Below are 17,500 nucleotides of genomic sequence, written 5' to 3'. Positions count from 1 at the left end.
ATTAGAGACGATTTACACACACACACACACACACTCACACACACACACCGTTGCCACGGCTGCGTGTGACAGGAGAGTGACAGGATGAGAGGAATCTCGATGATTTGCTGTGTGCTGGTTGGTCTGGAGGGGTGTATGTCATGGCTTACACCTTCATAAACACGTAGGTTGTGAGATAACGTTAAGGTAACTCCATGTGACTAGCGAGTTTCAGTTACATCAACAATGAAGGGTATGTAATATTAGCCTGTGTCCCCAGTTAGCAGATACATTAGCACACAACCAAGGCTATAATGCATGTTGCAGCCTAAGAAGCTAACATTAGCACACAACCAAGGCTATAATGCCTGTTGCAGTCTAAAAAGCTAACGCTATCTGCTTTCCGTAACATTATCTGTTCTATTGTGTTGAATAGATGTTGATGGTTATGGCGCATAGACTGACTGAAGACATGACTTCATCCAATATACTGCAATAAACAAGTTTACCACACACACACACACACATACACACACACACACACACACACTGAGAGTCAATGTTCGTGTTGAGCAGCACACATCAGTTCACACACACACTCACACTCATACACAATGGAACTCACACATCTGCACATTTCAAGAATAATTGACTGTATTTTCTCAACCAGTGCACATACGGAAATTCAGTGTTACCGCATGCATTTTAATCACAGACTTGCTGGATTGCACCCTCATTCAAAGCCCCCCCCCCCACACACACACACACACACACGTCTAAGGGTTCAGCTTAATGTGATTCGGCTGTGACCTCAGGGAGTTCAAAGTAGAGAAGCGAAAACAGGACCTGACCCCAAAAAGATGTCCATGTTGTTTACAAAGCCTCCCAGAGGTCGTACAGGGTGAATGAACCATAGTAATCATAGTAACCATAGTAACCATAGTAAAGCTGTCCTGAAGGGGAGTCCCACATAAGAGACCTACAATGCTGAGCTCTACAGTGAAGCTCTGCCTCTAGACCCACCCTGCCTCTAGACCCACCCTGCCTCGGTCCTTTTCACTCTCAAGACTCCTCAAAGTAAAGACAGCGTGATGAGACAGCGTGCCAAGGTTAAAGGTGGAGTCCGTGATTCTGGTGAAACGTTGTTGATATTTGAGCTCAACCAGCCAATTCAATTGCCTGTTCCCTCTACTATGACTCCAGTGTGTTGGTTAGATTGGATTCAGCTTTATTATCATTGTGCTGAGTTCAGGTACAAAGGGGCAATGAGAGGCAATGAGAGGCAATATCAGCTCTTAGAACTTAGCTCTGCTAATATTCAGCATTTGAGACATTGAGCACAATGTTCATTCAGCTGTCACACTTTACTCCTCACTTTCTCAGGACACTCGAAAGTGAACTTAAATATTCAGCCTCTGGGACTGTTCGGTGTTCACTCGACATTTTGAGCTAACTCTGTAAACTCGGCCCATTTTGATGTTCATTCAGCTGTCAAGCTCAAGCCTGCATGAATGAATGGAAAACTGCGCCATGAGTTGGTGATGGGGTGCTTTGAGGGCTTTTAAGAGGACGCGACCTCTTGAATGAACGCAGGACTAGAGGAGGTGAACTTTGCATTTCGCACACATGGAAACGTCTAGACAAGTGAGCGTAACAGTCCCAACATTTACAGATGGTGTCCTCGCTCATATGGCTGTGACATTATACGTCTGGCCAACGCTCACGTTTTAGCCCGCTCCTCGTGCGCCCAACACGCGTTCTGCTTCAGAGACTAATGGTTTTTTGTGCTCACTTCCGCATGATGGGGCGGCATGCCCACCGATGCCCGCTAATGCCCGCCGTTCATCGTTTGCCTGGCGATGAACCGTGCCGCGTAGGCGATGCCAGCCCAGAACTTTGCCGCGTGTCGGACTTTTGCTGCCCTGCCGCTGTTGATGCCCGTGGTGCCATGCTTTCCACCTGGGGCACCGGCTCTGGGGAACAGTCCCTCTCTCCCTCCGATTGGAACAGAAGTAGCTAAAGAGAGAGCTGAAGATGAAGTGCTCCACTCTAGAATAAGTTTTAAAATCAAGGACATTCTGATGGGTTTCTGTGGAAATATACACGTACACATGCAACCATGGACAAACATAAACACAGTATCAAATACAATTTTTTATCTTTTTTTAGGTTTTGAAAATAACTTCAACTTTGTGTCATTTTCCCTCAGTCTCTCTGACTGGACCGGCAAATCAATGGAGCAAAAGTTATTTTACTTGGGAAATACCACCATCTATAGGTCTGCCCTAACATTGTCATGGGTGGATGTTGTCTTGTGTGTGTTGTGTCTCATTCAGTCTATGACCTCATTGAGCAAGCTTGCTAGTAGCTAGCTAGCTAACTATGGACATAAGAACGTTTTTAATCCTCAACCCACGCCATTAGTTCTGTCTGAGTTTCACGCAGCAGCTGCTTGCCAATTGTTAAGTGCAACTATGGCTAAACAACTACCATTGTTTAAATCTAGTTTTAAATCAATTGCTTTAATCAATTTTATTGTTTCATTCCTAAAAAAAAAAACGTCTGAAGGACTAAAGAGAAACAGAACTATCAGACAATTTGGATTAGGATGAAATTATCAACCTCTTCAATTCAAAACCAAGACGCCTTGTGTAGCACCTATAACGCAGGCCAATTAGGTTACTGATTACGTTACGTTTCCTTTATTAGTCTGGTCTGCCAAAGTTATGAATGCAGCCTCTGTGAGTGGGAGAGTTCTGAATTGTGGCATACAGTATTGGTTAATTCATTTGAGGTTAGCTCCGGCTCACCTTGTGAAAGTAGTGATGTAAAGTGACTTTCTTTGCAGTCTGTTATTTTTCTCTGTTAGCAACAGACATATGCTAGAAACAGGCCCTATAACGTTAATGGGTTTATATGACATACACATACATTTTATTGTACAGGATCGAATGTGGGGTCTAACTTAAATACCACAGCCGTTATTTTGTCGATTTTCCAGAACCCCACTAATTTTCTCATAAAGATTTTTTTTAACAAACTGGAACAGGCGAAACTGCTAATCTGCAGCATACAAAATGACGAAGCAGGTATGCAAATTGTTAAGACTCAACTTCAATATCTCCCAGTTTAAAATCGATCTCCATCTTTATATAGATATATTTACACATAATGTTGGGCTGATGTTTGTAATGTAATGTCATAAATATTATTGTTTTCTTTATTTGTATATGACTTATGTTACACTTTTCTACACCCTCGACCCTGACAGATCATGTGACTTTACCACCACTATTGTGATTGGTAGTTTTAGTGCCCCAGTGATGGTTTGGAGGTAACCAGTTTCTCTTGCCCTCCCTCTCTCTTCTCCTTCTACTCATTGGCTTTTTTTCATTTTAGTGTCCTGCTCTTATTTCCAACTTTTTCAGCATCATTCTATTTTCTTTCCTTCTTCTCCATCCATCCACTTTTCTCTCTCTCTCTCTCTCTCTCTCTCTCCCTCTCTCTCCATTGACCCCCTTCCATCCAGTGGCACTGAGGCAGCTGTGGTCGTGTTGAGTGATCAGGAGGAAGTGATGCGTTCACATCAGTCTCCGCCAGGACCCAGTGGGCCCCGCGCTCAGCACACACCATCTGGGCCTCACAGACAGACCTGCACTGCCAGAGGAGTAGACCATGACCCACTCTCACACACACACACACACACACACACACACACACACACACACACACGCACACACACACACACACACACACACACACAGTCACATATACAAACACACATATATAGACGCATGCACACACACATACAGATAGACGCAAACACATATACATACATACACATACACACACACACACACACACACACACACGCACATGCGCACACATGGACATGCATACACAAAGATGGACGCAAAGAATCAGGCAGATGTAAGGTGAATAATGCACACACAAGCCTATACACACACTCACACAAATGATAAACGCATGAGTGGATGCACTTCACAAACAAAGCATACCAACACGCAGACACATAAAGCCCAAAGCACTCACACACATAATACACACATCCACCTAAAACAAGCACACTGTACATCCACACATAGTCAGCCATATGTCCAGGAAAACAAACACACACACACACTCACACACACACACACACACAAAACAAACACACACACATGCACAAATCACACCTTCACACACAAACACATATCCTTCATATACACACCCATAGCTATACTGTAGTCGCCTAATGGCTTAATCTGTGATCAGGGGACTGTGTGCAAAATGACCTTATTACCAAAAGGCCTCTGGCCCTTCAGCACATCTGGCGCTCTGTTTGTGGCGCTGAGGATCCCCCCTATATGTCTTCAACAGAGTCTCCGAGAGGAATGAAGCTCCTCTTGTCTCTGCTCCTGTCCACTCAAGCATGGGATAACAGCAGCAGCAGCAGCAGCAGATTTCATGTTCACGTCAGCTTGCAGATGGACAGCGGCTAATGAAACACGCAACACTGCTAGCAACTCACACCCTTTCGCTTTATACCTTTACTGAGAGAAACAGCACCCGTACTGGACACAGTGCACAGGGGGCAGTGCGTGGGGAAAGTTAAGATCCCATGTCTGTACTATCAAAATATTTGACCTCAGTTAAACTGTACCTCTAGCATGGTAGCGTACTGTTTATCTTTAGCCAGACAGTATGCATCTATGTATTTATGTATGAGCCAAGAAATGAATGCAAGTCAATGTGAATGTCGTGGCTGTGGTAGCTAGTTTAGCATTCCGGGTTTGACCTAACTTTAGTTTAACAAGGGGAATCTACGCATACACTTTGGCAGAATCAGCATGTTGCTGCCACATCATTACCCCCATATTAGAGCTCAGCGTGGTTAATATGATCATAAACTGTTGCAGCTCTTTCAAGTAGATCATTAAATGACCAACCCAGATCCTTTCGGCTCAGTTGTACGCAGGGCTATAAACATGTTTCATTCTCTCATTGTGTCTGTTGCAGACACCTACTAACTAGAGGATGAGTGTAGGAGGTGAGCAGGGTGTGACAGAGGGACCAATTCAACCCCACTGATGAGGACAGGGAGGGAGACACTGGGGGAGGACATTAGGAAACAGGGATGGAGAGAGACAGGGATGGAGAGAGACAGGGATGGAGAGAGACAGGGATGGAGAGAGACAGACAAGTACATATATCAAGGAGGAAAAGACCATACTGAGAGTCACCATCAAATGCACAGAAAGAGAGAGAAAGAGTGAGAGAAGGTAAGATCCCTTAACCCTGACATGGACAGATTAAAAACACACCCACACACCCACACGCACACACACATGCACACACGCACCACAGACACACACACTCTGATCACACTATGTATGAACACCCTGTGAAGGTGAAGAGTGGAAGGATTTAAACTGACTTATTAACACTAAGGAGATTAACACGGTGAAACTTTAGGACTGTGCCCATGGTTCAGTGTTTCTCTCACAGGGGGGTAGAAGCCACCCCTGTGCTATGCTGCCCAGCACCCTGAGAGAGTACAGTGACTAGCATCGCGCCCTCTAAGCAGTCAACCCAGGTTCATTTGTTAGGTGAATAGGTTAATTCATGTTCGTCGCATTGTATAAAAGGGTCTGATAAATACCAGACCTTTACTCTTTAAACACATGATCCCATTTTGTATTTTAAGTATATACTTCATAATGAATTAACTCACTGGATTAAAAACTGCCACTATAGCAACCCCGTGTTGGCATTTCATTTCGTGTCACACTCACTCAGACATGCTACACAGCCTGCTTGCACACATTAGCATACACTACACTAACCTACAGGTACCCATTGAGTGCTCAGCACTGCTATTCTTAATGTTTATAATTTGTTTATTAATTGTCAGGTGAACTTGACCTCTAAGTTGGGTCACTTTTTAAGTTGTGGTCCATAAGTACTGATTAATCAGAGTCCCCTTCCACGGTTCTTTCATGGTAGCGTGAGCAGAAGCCGGGCTAAATCAGTTTATTTACTCATGGGCCTTTGAGCCTAGGGAGGTTTGGAAGGGAACATAAGCGGGGGTGCTGCTGATGTGTATATGCGCAAAATATATCTGAACTGCAGAGAGATAAAGACTGCGAGAGAGATATTGAGATATAGAGACTGAAAAAGAGATGAAAAGATTGTGTATGTAAATGGATGCGTAAGTGTGTGTGTGTATGTGTATGTGTGTGTGTGTGTGTGTGTGTGTGTGTGTGTGTGTGTGTGTGTGTATGTGTGTGTGTGTGTGTGTGTGTGTGTGTGTGTGTGTGATGGACTCAAACTAATTTACGCACACATACAAGAACCACCACAAAAATTCCTAGCTCACATTTGAAATAGACACATACATACACACACACACACAGAGGGGAAGGGGCCGCGGGGTCGAAAATACACACACAAACTCACCACATCAATAATCTGCAGTAATGTCATTCCCAGCTCCACCAGTACGGGGTTGGAATCATTGAGCACGGGTCTCTCCAGACGATTGTAGTTCTCCATCAACTCCTTATAGAGACGCCTCTGGTACTCTCCCTGAAGGGAGCCTACAGGAGGGGGATGAGTGAGGGAGGGAGAGAAAGACAGAAAATGTGATCATGGTGCCAAATAAATGTCCCTTCTCAGCACTTAGACTTTGAGGTAATAGGATTACAGATTTAGATATGGAGGACAGTGGGGAGCAAAAAGTGCTGAGACATAACACACACACACACACACACACACACACACACACACACACACACACACACACACACACACACACACACACACACACCATAAACACCATTAGAAACTATAACATTACTGACACACATTGTACAGAGTACAGTCCATTCTTTAATTCACTAACACAACTCTAATACTGACACACGAGTGCACACACACACACACACACACACACACACACACACACACACACACACACACACACACACAGGATTAACACAGATTCACCTCAGATTCATGTAGACTCTACTGAAAGATGAGAGTAAATTGCAGGTGGAATTAGTAAATGATTCGTAGAGATTACAAATGACACACTGAAACCATCCATTATGGAATTGGGCATTACATAACAGTGGACATAGCTCTCACACACACATACACACACCTGCACACACACACACACACACACCTGCACACACACACACATACACACAAGAGTGTTTCTGTTAGCCAGTAATTACAGGTTTTAGTCTGGTGAAATGTATACAAATCTGATTAATGAAAAAATGCCTGGTAATCCTGAAACACGCTATTAGACAGCGTGGGAGAAAATGGATCTCATCCAATCACATTTCACTCTCTATGAAGCTTCAGTCTACACTCCGCCCACTAAAGCCTTCACCACGTCCTCTGTAGTGACTACTAGGAAGTCTCATTTTGATTTGATAAAATTGTTAAATTGTGATCAAATTAAATTGTTCTTTTTTTCTACAAGGGAGGTGTAATCTATCGCTCTCCAGCAGCTCTCTAGGTTTGTTTGATAGCCTATGACGTGACGGAATGTGACGTGACGGAATGTGACGTGGCGGTGAATGCCAACAACCTTAAGTCACTTCTCTGGGGCAGTTCACGCCCTAAAGTTTTACTGATGTTGACAAATGAATTATTTCGTATTATCTCGTATTATCTCGTCTCATAGTGTCATTTCTTTGATTTTGTGCAGTTGTAGGCTACAACTTGCAGCACAGGTTATGCTAGACATACGGTTTCACAACTACCTAGCTAACAACAGTAAACAATGCATTTCTGTGGTCTGTGGTCTTTTTAAAAATGTGTGTTTAAAAGCGATAAGGTTTTTGCCAGGCTTTATTTTGTTTAGTTTCATGTCTTTAGTTCTTTAGTTACTCATCTATGGTTGTTAAGCAGGACAGTCGGACAGTCAGACAGTTTTTGATTGCATCAAATTAGATTAATTTAGTGTCAAGCACCATCGCGCTGCAGCTTACATCCATATGCCTACGCCAGGATGTCCTGGTAACAGACAAACCGATTTGTGGACACTGTCCTTCTTTCTTCAACCAAGGTGTAGCTTACATTTTATAGGTTACATGATATTTTCGGTTGTAACATAGAATTTATTGAAACATGTGCCTGTAAGTTTCAAATTTGACCGGTAAAATAAATTATTTCCGGACACCTGACCGGCAAGAAATAATCCTAGCGAAACCCTGGCACACCCACAAACACACATGCAAAGACACACACACACTGAAAATGAGAGGATGGAGTAAGTTACAATTAGACTCTGTTTCCTGTCATAAGCAAACCTCAGCATTTTAGGCTCATTCAGTTGCAGACAGAGAAGCCAATAAAGGGCTTTCCACACCATTTCCAAACCTCCATCACCATCATCATTACCATAACAACCTCAGAATCATCACAATCACCATTACCATAACAACCTCAGAATCAAAGGAGAAAAGAAGACAAAAAAGAGGGAGGAAGAGGAGGGAGGGTTAGAAAAAGAAGGGAAAAGAGAAAGTGTGTGTGAGAGAGAGAGTGAGAGAGCGTGTGTAAGTGTGTGCAAGTGTATTTGTGTGTATGAGAGAGAGTGAGACAGAATGTGCATGTGTGTGTAAGACAGAGCGAAAGCGGGTGTGGGAGAGAGAGACAGAAAGGGGGAGGTCAGAACAGATTCCTGGCCAGCAGTGTGATCATCTCCATTAAACTCATAACGAGCTGAATTATGACAGGAGCCAGCAGGTCAGAAAGGAGAGAGGGGGGGGGGGGGCAAGAGGAAGGTGAGGGAGGAAAGAGGTAATGGACTGATGGCCAGAGAGAGAGAGAGAGAGAGAGACAAAAATCCTGGGAGTTAAGGAAGGAGAGAGAGCGGGAGAGGGGATGGATGGATAGAAAGATAGATAGAAAGAAGGAGTGATGTGTGCTGCCCAGATGCCAACTTGACCTGGGCACAGCTGCCAAATCTTACACTCAGCGATTCCACACCTCCCCTTCATCTGCCAGACACATCTGATCACATCGTATCAAATAAAATCAAATTAAATTAAACTGATCACTTCAATCAATTGTCGTGGCTGATCATTCCATTTATTTTTGTGATTAATATATTTTCTGAGACTGATTGTAAAGAAAATCTGATAGTATTTATTGTAATCGTTAATGTCACAATAAGGAGACGTCCATGGTCAAGCTCGATCTCAGCGCATGTACTGGTTTCTTGGTACTATTTAAGCCTCGTTCTTGTGGGGCATTGTCCCATATTAATTACCCTAATCATCTGTATTAGGTCTTGTATCGACTACCAGCAGGGGGTATATTTACTGAGGCCACCTTTGACCTGACAACTGTCTCTTCAGAGAGCTAGACTTCTTGTCTACTGTATACTTGTTACTTCTGGCTATTCTAAGAGTTCTTTACTGTAAGCATGTCCTTATCTGGTACAAGTGTCCTTATCTATTCCTGTACTGTACCTTGCGCTGAGACCCAGTCCATTCCATATTTACCTTAACATAAAAAATATCCCACATAATCAAAAGGCTTTTGGACATTTTCTGAACCATCACATTCTAACTTGTCGTTGTGGGTAAAGAGCCAAATGAATACTAGGTCCCCTAGGGCCCTACATTTCATTGATGGCCAGCATGGCTGGCAACACACAAAGTCTGCTGCATATGACTTAAAGCTAATTTAATTAGCTAACAAAATCATTTAGCTAATTTCATAACATGAACAATATTCTAAGCGCAAACATGGGTGGGTCAGCACAGTGCTGGGGTGTGTCCGTGCGCACAGACGTCGGAGTTCCAGTCGGTTGTTCGAATCACTGTGATCGGCTGATAAAGAACGACTTCATTGCCACATCCTCTAATTGCTTAACCTATTTATGCTTGATTGCGCCCTGCATTGTGTCAATGAAATAAGCGAATATAGGTATCCCTGCCAATTCTCACTGTGCGGTTGCTAATGCGTGAGGCCCATTGGTGGTGCTGGTTGCAACGAGCGTGACGTAATGACAGTCCGCAAATAGCGCAACATCAAGGAATGGAGAAGAATTGTATCATAGGAGGCTAGAATAGTGGAAAACCTTTGTGAGACAGGTGAAATAGCGAATTAATAGGTGGGTGCCGTTGAATTCGTGTCTTTTGAGCCAATAAAATCAACAGGAATCTTGTCATGTGCTGTGACGACAAGCCACTTATTATTTGGTTCAGGTAAAGGCAGACGTCAGTGCATTTTACGACATACAAAAAAAATGAAACTGTTAAAATGTCATTGTGATTATTCAATATGTCGTGTTGACTTGATAAAGTCCAGCACAGTTCAAACCACCAAAGTGTATTCATTGCTGCGGTCTTATTTAAACTATAGGCCTATGTGCCTAAAAACACATGAAAGCAAGCTACACTTATGCTTTATAGTGGAAGGTAAGTGAAGAGGTTAGTTCGGATGGGTAACCTAATGTCTTTAAGGGGGGAGTCCCGCTACTGCGCTGTAGGCTTTATGCGCTTAACAATCCATAAAGAAAACATTAAGGTTGTCCTCAAAGCATTTTTTCGCAAAATAACGGAATACTCACAGTTCAATGGCAAAACAGCCCCACGGCCACACTCCAACAAAGGCACGCGAGAAAAGTATTGGCCCCACGATGAGAGTTCTTTAAACTCAGTGATTCGGAATAATTTAATCCTTTTCAGGAAAGAGCAAAGACGTCCACGAAACGGGTAGCCTAATATTCCATATCCAGAGAAAAGTGAATGATCCCAGATGGCTAAAAAAACAAGCAAAGATTCAACTAATATTATGAAACTTCAGATTGACTTGTTTCGGCGTCTTCCTTGATTAGGCTAATGCACCTAGTTGTATTTTCCATTAAAACATTTTTTGTGCGGTTGGTGATAAATCAGGCACTAGGCTATTGAAGGAGAGATCCTCTGAAATTGAAAAATATTAGTTTCAGCAGCCGGTGTTACCAGCAAAGCATAGCCATTTAGCCAAGCTATTCAATGAACAGTGAAAACAAAACGAATGTTCCGGTACAGGGCTAGACGATATTTTTATGCATTTTTAACATGTCATAGTGCCATACATTATTACCTTGTCTTGGTTGAGAGACTGGCAACGCCACAAATTTGACCACCATGGTAAAGTTGGTTTTCTATTCAATATATGGTATATTGAAAAAAAAAAGCATTTCACGCTTGCACTAATTGACGTATTTATGTCAAACCAACTACTATGTATTGAAGTACAATGTACAAGGCCTTTTAATCATTTTTAAAATCGTATTACTTTTCTTGATAATTGAAACAATATAAATCCATTTGGCTTCTTCACCGTTATTCAACTTTTAGACTAACTGATACATATTCCTTCATCATGGTGGTGTTTTACTAAAATAAGTGGTGTTTTGAGCTCAAAAAGTCAAAAGGTCACGTGGTCAAATAGATTTATTTTATTATTTGTTTTATCTATTCATCTATAAATCAATACAAAATAATGCAGATGGTGTTTTTCGAAAACAAGCCTTGTGACATATTAGCCTGAATCACATCTGGTTTGACGTAAATAGGCCAATCAGTACAAGGGTGAAATAAATGTTTTCAAAATGTCAAATATCGAATATTGAGTATAAAACTAACTTTACCGCGGTTGTTTGACAATCATAGTCCTTGCATGAGTTTAAAGATTGTCGGGGAGGAGGGTCAAGACATTGTCAGTCACGGCTAAGCTTTCTATGTGTGATGCTGGCGGTCTTCTGTTCGGAAAAGAAAAAGAGAAGGATGAGGGAACGATTGTGGACCTGGATGTCACAAAGTGGACAGGGCCTATGGGCTATCTGTCCATCAACGAGAACTTGAGGTAACGAATGTGTCTTTGGCAATGTCAGGCAAAAGCAACTGTATAAGAATTAGTTGTACCGTGTAAATGTATGCGTTGCTACACCGTTCGCTGCTTTCACAGGGTTGCGAGTCAACATTTCCCCCGTGATAGGATATCCGACAAAAACAGCTAAACTGGAGTTTCTGTTCACATCTATGGTTGACAAACCAATTGACAAACTTTTGACTACATCGAATTAGAATAATTTTGTTTCAATCATAATCGTGTTGCAAACATGCAATTGTAGCCTACACTATATCGGACTGATTAAGGCCCCGGTGAATGATTGGCTACCGGATCAATTTATTCACTGTCTCTACGGCGTGGAGCGTAGTTGCATAGCCTAATTAGCCATTTGGTAACATATTTTGTTGAGTTAAACGCTCGGTCAATTTAGCAACTGAGTGGTCAATGCTATGCTGTCAAACTGTGTGTATATTAGATAAGATGCGCCTGACAGATGTTGAAAACCAAGATGCCATTTCCATGTAGTGCATACCTTTTTGAGCAGACACATCCGAATGAGGCGATACCAAATGAACGTGAGCTAATAATTAAAATTGTTTTACGTGATGCCCCTTCTTTGTTGAACATGGTGTGCATCTATCAAATTTGGGCCCTTAATTAAGGCCCGAAGCTGGGCCAGCCCACACATGTGGAATGCATGGAGAAACCCTCCTTTAATGGAAATAACATGCAGGGAAAGTCTTAAGTGATGTGTACATGTGTGGGTGGTTGGTTGGATGTGTGTGTGTGTGTGTGTGTGTGTGTGCATGCGTGCATATGTTTGTGACATGATTGTGTGTAACGTGTTTTCCATGGCCTTCATTCAGCCAATGGTCAGCTCTCATTCTGTTTGCTCACACTAACAAAGCCTGAAGAGAATGTGTGTGGGAGGCATGCCTAAGCTATGCACATCAGGCTTATCTCACACACAAACACACACACACGCACACACGGACACACACACACAGACACACACACACACACACACTCATACATGCACCATAATATATACAACACACAGGGAGAGAGACAGCACACGTGCTCACCCCAAAGCACACACACACACACACACACACACACACACACAAATACATTCAAATGCATTCATGCAACACCGCATGAGTCAGCACCAGAGAGACCCAGCACCCGGTTCTCAAATAATCCAAAGTTCTTGTGGTCTTATAATAGAAACTTCCGGCGTTGATTCGATCTTCTTCACAGCTGTCCCTCACCACCGAACCGCTACACGAGACGCCTGCCTGTGCATTCCTAAAACCAGCCATGCAGATATACTGTCATAACATGATGGCACACGGCATGTTGTCTCTCATCCCCCCTTTGTGACAGCGATTCCTTCCGTTTCTGCCTCCTTCCCTGTCCCTGTCCCTGCCCCTTCCCTTCCCCGCCCCTTCCCTGCCCCTTCCCTGTCCCTGTCCCTGTCCCTGTCCCTGTCCCTGTCCCTGTCCCCGTCCCTGTCTCTGTCTCTGTCCCTTCCCTTCCCTGACACGCCTCATATTTCATTGGCTCTTATCTCCCCCAAAATCAGATCAGGAATCGTAAGGGAGGAAGTGCCTGAAAATATTTCTTCCATCATGTCGGAAAGATTTTCTGAACATATGAACGCTATTGATTTTTTGTAAGGTTTGTCAGTGATACCCTAGCATGAGCTAGCCATGGGCTACATGAATTGAGGTATGCCTGATTGAGGTATGCCTGATTGATGTGTGCCTGATTGAGGTGTGCCTGATTGAGGTATGCCTGATTGAGGTATGCTTGATTGAGGTGTGCCTAATTGAGGTATGCCTGATTGAGGTATGCCTGATTGAGGTATGCTTTAACCCTGTGTTTTTTTAGTTGACCAGTGGACTGTGGTTCTTACAATGTTCTCTGTCTCCTTATCTTTGATTTCTTTCTCTTTCCTTCCTTCTTTTTTTGCTTCGTTGGCCTGAATGATTTGTCAAAGCATTTGTGTGAAACAGGTAGAGTCTCCGTCTCTCTTTCTTTCTCTCTCTCTCTCTCTCTCTCTATATGGGACTTTAGATGATGATGGGACCATGGCTTTGCTTGTGGTTAGGATGCCGGCAGAGCAAATTGAAAGCACGCAGAGTGTGTGGGGAAACTTTAGTCCTAAAACCTAACCCCTTACGTAATATGCAAGATATGCTAGCCTATGTCATTTTGTTCAATTCGAATGATTTAATGATCAGATAATAAGGCGAACATAAGATGTTAATGGTTAATACTGGGTGCTGTGGGTGTGGCATGCATCAGTCGAAATTGATTTTGAAGATTATATTACCTGAGCAAGATGGCTGACAGCTTTGGATTTGTTGTATGTGTTGCTGTGTGGTTTAGGTTTGTTTTGATTGTGAGCAAACTCCATTTTAGGTTCTGCCATGATGTGTGTGTGTGTGTGTGTGTGTGTGTGTGTGTGTGTGTGTGTGTGTGTGTGTGTGTGTGTGTGTGTGTGTGTGTGTGTGGTGTGTGTGTGTGTGTGTGCACGCACGCGATGCAATGCCGTTATTAAATCAGAATGTGGAGCTGATGTTCCTGACAGGCCAGGCAGATGGCAGGGAAGTGTAATGGGCCTCTAGATTGTATCTGGGGTCATGGCTAGAGGTTGTTTTTCTCTATTTTCCATTCTGCATCTCATAGCAAGATAAGACAAACAGCTGCCTCAGGTCATGACACAAGGAATTTCACAGCGCCTGCTATCCTGACATGCAGACAGGGGTTAACTTTCCGGCCACGATATGCACACACTTTCCAAACAACGCAGAAGTAAAAGCCACTGAATTAATAGAAATAAGTGGAAATGTGTCTGTGTGTGTGTGGGTGTTTGTGTGTGTGTGTGTGAGAGAGAGAGAGAGTATACCTTCAGTTGATTGCACACTGATTTTTCAGTGTGTGTCTGTTTTTGTGAGTGCATCCGTGTGTGTGTGTGTGCGAGTGTGTGTCTGTGTGTGTGTGTGCGTGTCCCTTTTGCAATCATACAGCACCATGTGGGGACAGGCAGCTGTCTGCCTCTCTGTGAGCCGAGACTAATGAAGCCCATCTCACAGATTACACCAACTGATTTCATTACACACACACACACACACACACACACACACACACACACAATTGCACGCACACAGACGCACACACACTCATAAATGTATGTTTGTATATATATATGTGTGTGTGTGTATGTGTGTGTGTCTACACACACACATACACGCACACACGCACGCACACACACACACACACACACACACACACACACACACACACACACACACACACACACAAACTCACTCACTGATTTCATTAAAGTTGCAAACACACACACAAATGAATGTGACTAATCAGTTGAAGGCTCATATACAACTGAAGTGAGTACACCCCTGTGCAATATCACTCCAAAATTCAAAATGATATCATCTTACAGTAACAGTAGGGTACTTTCTCTTGTAAAATGAAAACTGTTTAGATTTACTACATTAAAAATACAGTCCCCACAGCAGGAGCTAAATGCAACAAAAGTCAGTACACCTTTCGTTACTGAGATTCAGATCTTTTATTTTTCTCGTTATGGAGGATACCGGTATTGCGCACATTTCTGGAGAGATGTTCAGGGGCATTTTAATGGAGGGATTGTGTTGCGTGCTTTGGATCGTTATCTTGCTGGAATATTCCTCTGCTGCCAAGTTTCCGGAGACTGGGAGCCATCTTGTCAGCCAGTATTTTGGTATATTTCCACAGGCATTCATGGTGCGCCATCTGTAAATGTCATCTCCCCAACACCTTTTACACTCACCCTATTTCATCCCACTCCTACTTCCCTGCTTCCCTGTTGGGACTATGCATTCACTCACTGTGGTAGTCCTGGCCAGGTTCAACATGATGGACACCCCATGAGCTCCAACAAATGTATCTTGGCCGCATCTCACCGCAGAATGTGCTCCCAACATTCATCAGGATGTCATGTTCTTTAGCAAAAGTTAAAGTCTTGCATTTCTGTGCTGAAGAGCTGTTTGACACACGCCGTAAAGCAGTAGGGGCGCCACAGGAGGGGAGGAGAGGAGGAGAGGAGGAGAGCAGGAGTAGGAGAGGAGGAGAGGAGGAGAGCAGGAGTAGGAGAGGAGGAGAGGAGGAGAGCAGGAGAGCAGGAGTAGGAGAGGAGGAGAGGAGGAGAGGAGGAGAGGAGGAGAGCAGGAGTAGGAGAGGAGGAGAGGAGGAGAGCAGGAGTAGGAGAGGAGGAGAGGAGGAGAGCAGGAGTAGGAGAGGAGGAGAGGAGGAGAGCAGGAGTAGGAGAGGAGGAGAGGAGGAGAGCAGGAGGAGTGAGAGGAGGAGGAGTGTTTCAGTCACTGAGGCTCGGCTAATAACCCTGGGCTGAATCAACCTCCAGCTCATTAAAACTTTACACAGCGCAATAAAACTCACACGCCGCACATCCCCCTGTGTCCTCTATTCTCATCTTCTCTCATTCCATGTCTCCTCCGTCTTTCTTTCTTTCTCTCATTACATGTCTGTATTCGCTCTCTCTCCCTCCATCTCTCTTTCTCACGGCGTGTCTGTTTGCAGCCTCTCCCCCTCTGTTAATTGATCTTCTCTTCTCCCCCCCCGTTTCTCTCCTCCGCTGTGCCTTGCGCTCATCTTTTCCGTCTCCTCTTTATTCCTCCACTCTACAGCGTGTAATTACCCCTCCTGGTCCTCAACTCCTCCTCTCTGTCTGCCTTTATTTCTCTCCATTCTCCTACTTTCCCCCCAGGAACCTTCATCATTCCATCATCCCCCCCCCCCCCCCCCCCTCTCCATCTTTCTCCTCCTTCTCCAGGGCCTCCCTACCTCGTGTCTCTGTCTGAGACTATGAAATGATCACTCAACTCCTGACCATTCCCACTTTCTATTCACTGTGTTCCACCAATTTTACTCCTGTTGAGTTTTCGCCTGTTCCCTTTTTCTCCTTGTACAAATTCTCTCTCTCTTTCTCTCTCCCTCTCTGTTCAGGTATTCCCTTTACATGTGCTCCTCAGGTACTTTCCAAAACACTTCTGTTAGGGTTTCTCTGTGGGGCTGACACAAATAACGTTCGTGTGCATGCTCAAATGGGATCTCACACACACACACACACACACACCTTGGCCTACCTCTCTCTCACTAAATGGCATGACCTTCACGGTGTAACCTGCATTACAGAGTCATCCCATGTTGCTCTGCTTCAGAGGGGAACTACCACTCCCACCCTGACGACGGTAGATATCATTTTTCATCACTCCACCATCCCTCCCTCCCTCCATCACTCTCTCTCTCTTCTTGGTCAAACTCTCTGTCCTTCACATCTCCTAACTGTCTGATTGTCACTTACGCCACTGTAAATCTTCAAAGACTGATTTAACAAATGGTTTGTGGACCATGAAATAGCCTCTCTCTCTCTCTCTCTCTCTCTCTCTTGTGAGAAGTGAGTGTGTGTGTATGTATGTATGATGGTTCATGCTGCTTGACCCTGACTGCTCTTTATCTTCAGATTCACAGACATACAGCAGACTGTGGCAAAGGAGTGAAGTGAAAGCGGTCCACTGTTTAGGATCAGAGAGGAGTCCCCCCACCCCACCCCCCACTCTCTCTTTCA

The 17,500-nt window shown here is 43.9% G+C and overlaps 1 protein-coding gene across 1 annotated transcript in view; it reads right to left on the bottom strand.

The window, feature by feature from the left end:
• LOC105902892 (neuronal acetylcholine receptor subunit alpha-7-like) overlaps nucleotides 1-17,500 on the bottom strand; it is a 51,320-nt gene that overhangs the window by 24,233 nt on the left and 9,587 nt on the right. Inside the window, exon 2 of the mRNA XM_031557865.2 lies at nucleotides 6,439-6,578. Coding sequence (XP_031413725.1) covers nucleotides 6,439-6,578 — 140 coding nt within the window. The remainder of the gene's footprint in view (nucleotides 1-6,438; nucleotides 6,579-17,500) is intronic.

The sequence above is a fragment of the Clupea harengus genome, chromosome 20, assembly GCF_900700415.2.
Source record: "Clupea harengus chromosome 20, Ch_v2.0.2, whole genome shotgun sequence".
Taxonomy (NCBI): Eukaryota; Metazoa; Chordata; class Actinopteri; order Clupeiformes; family Clupeidae; genus Clupea; species Clupea harengus.
This window is presented reverse-complemented; position numbering and strand designations above follow the sequence as displayed.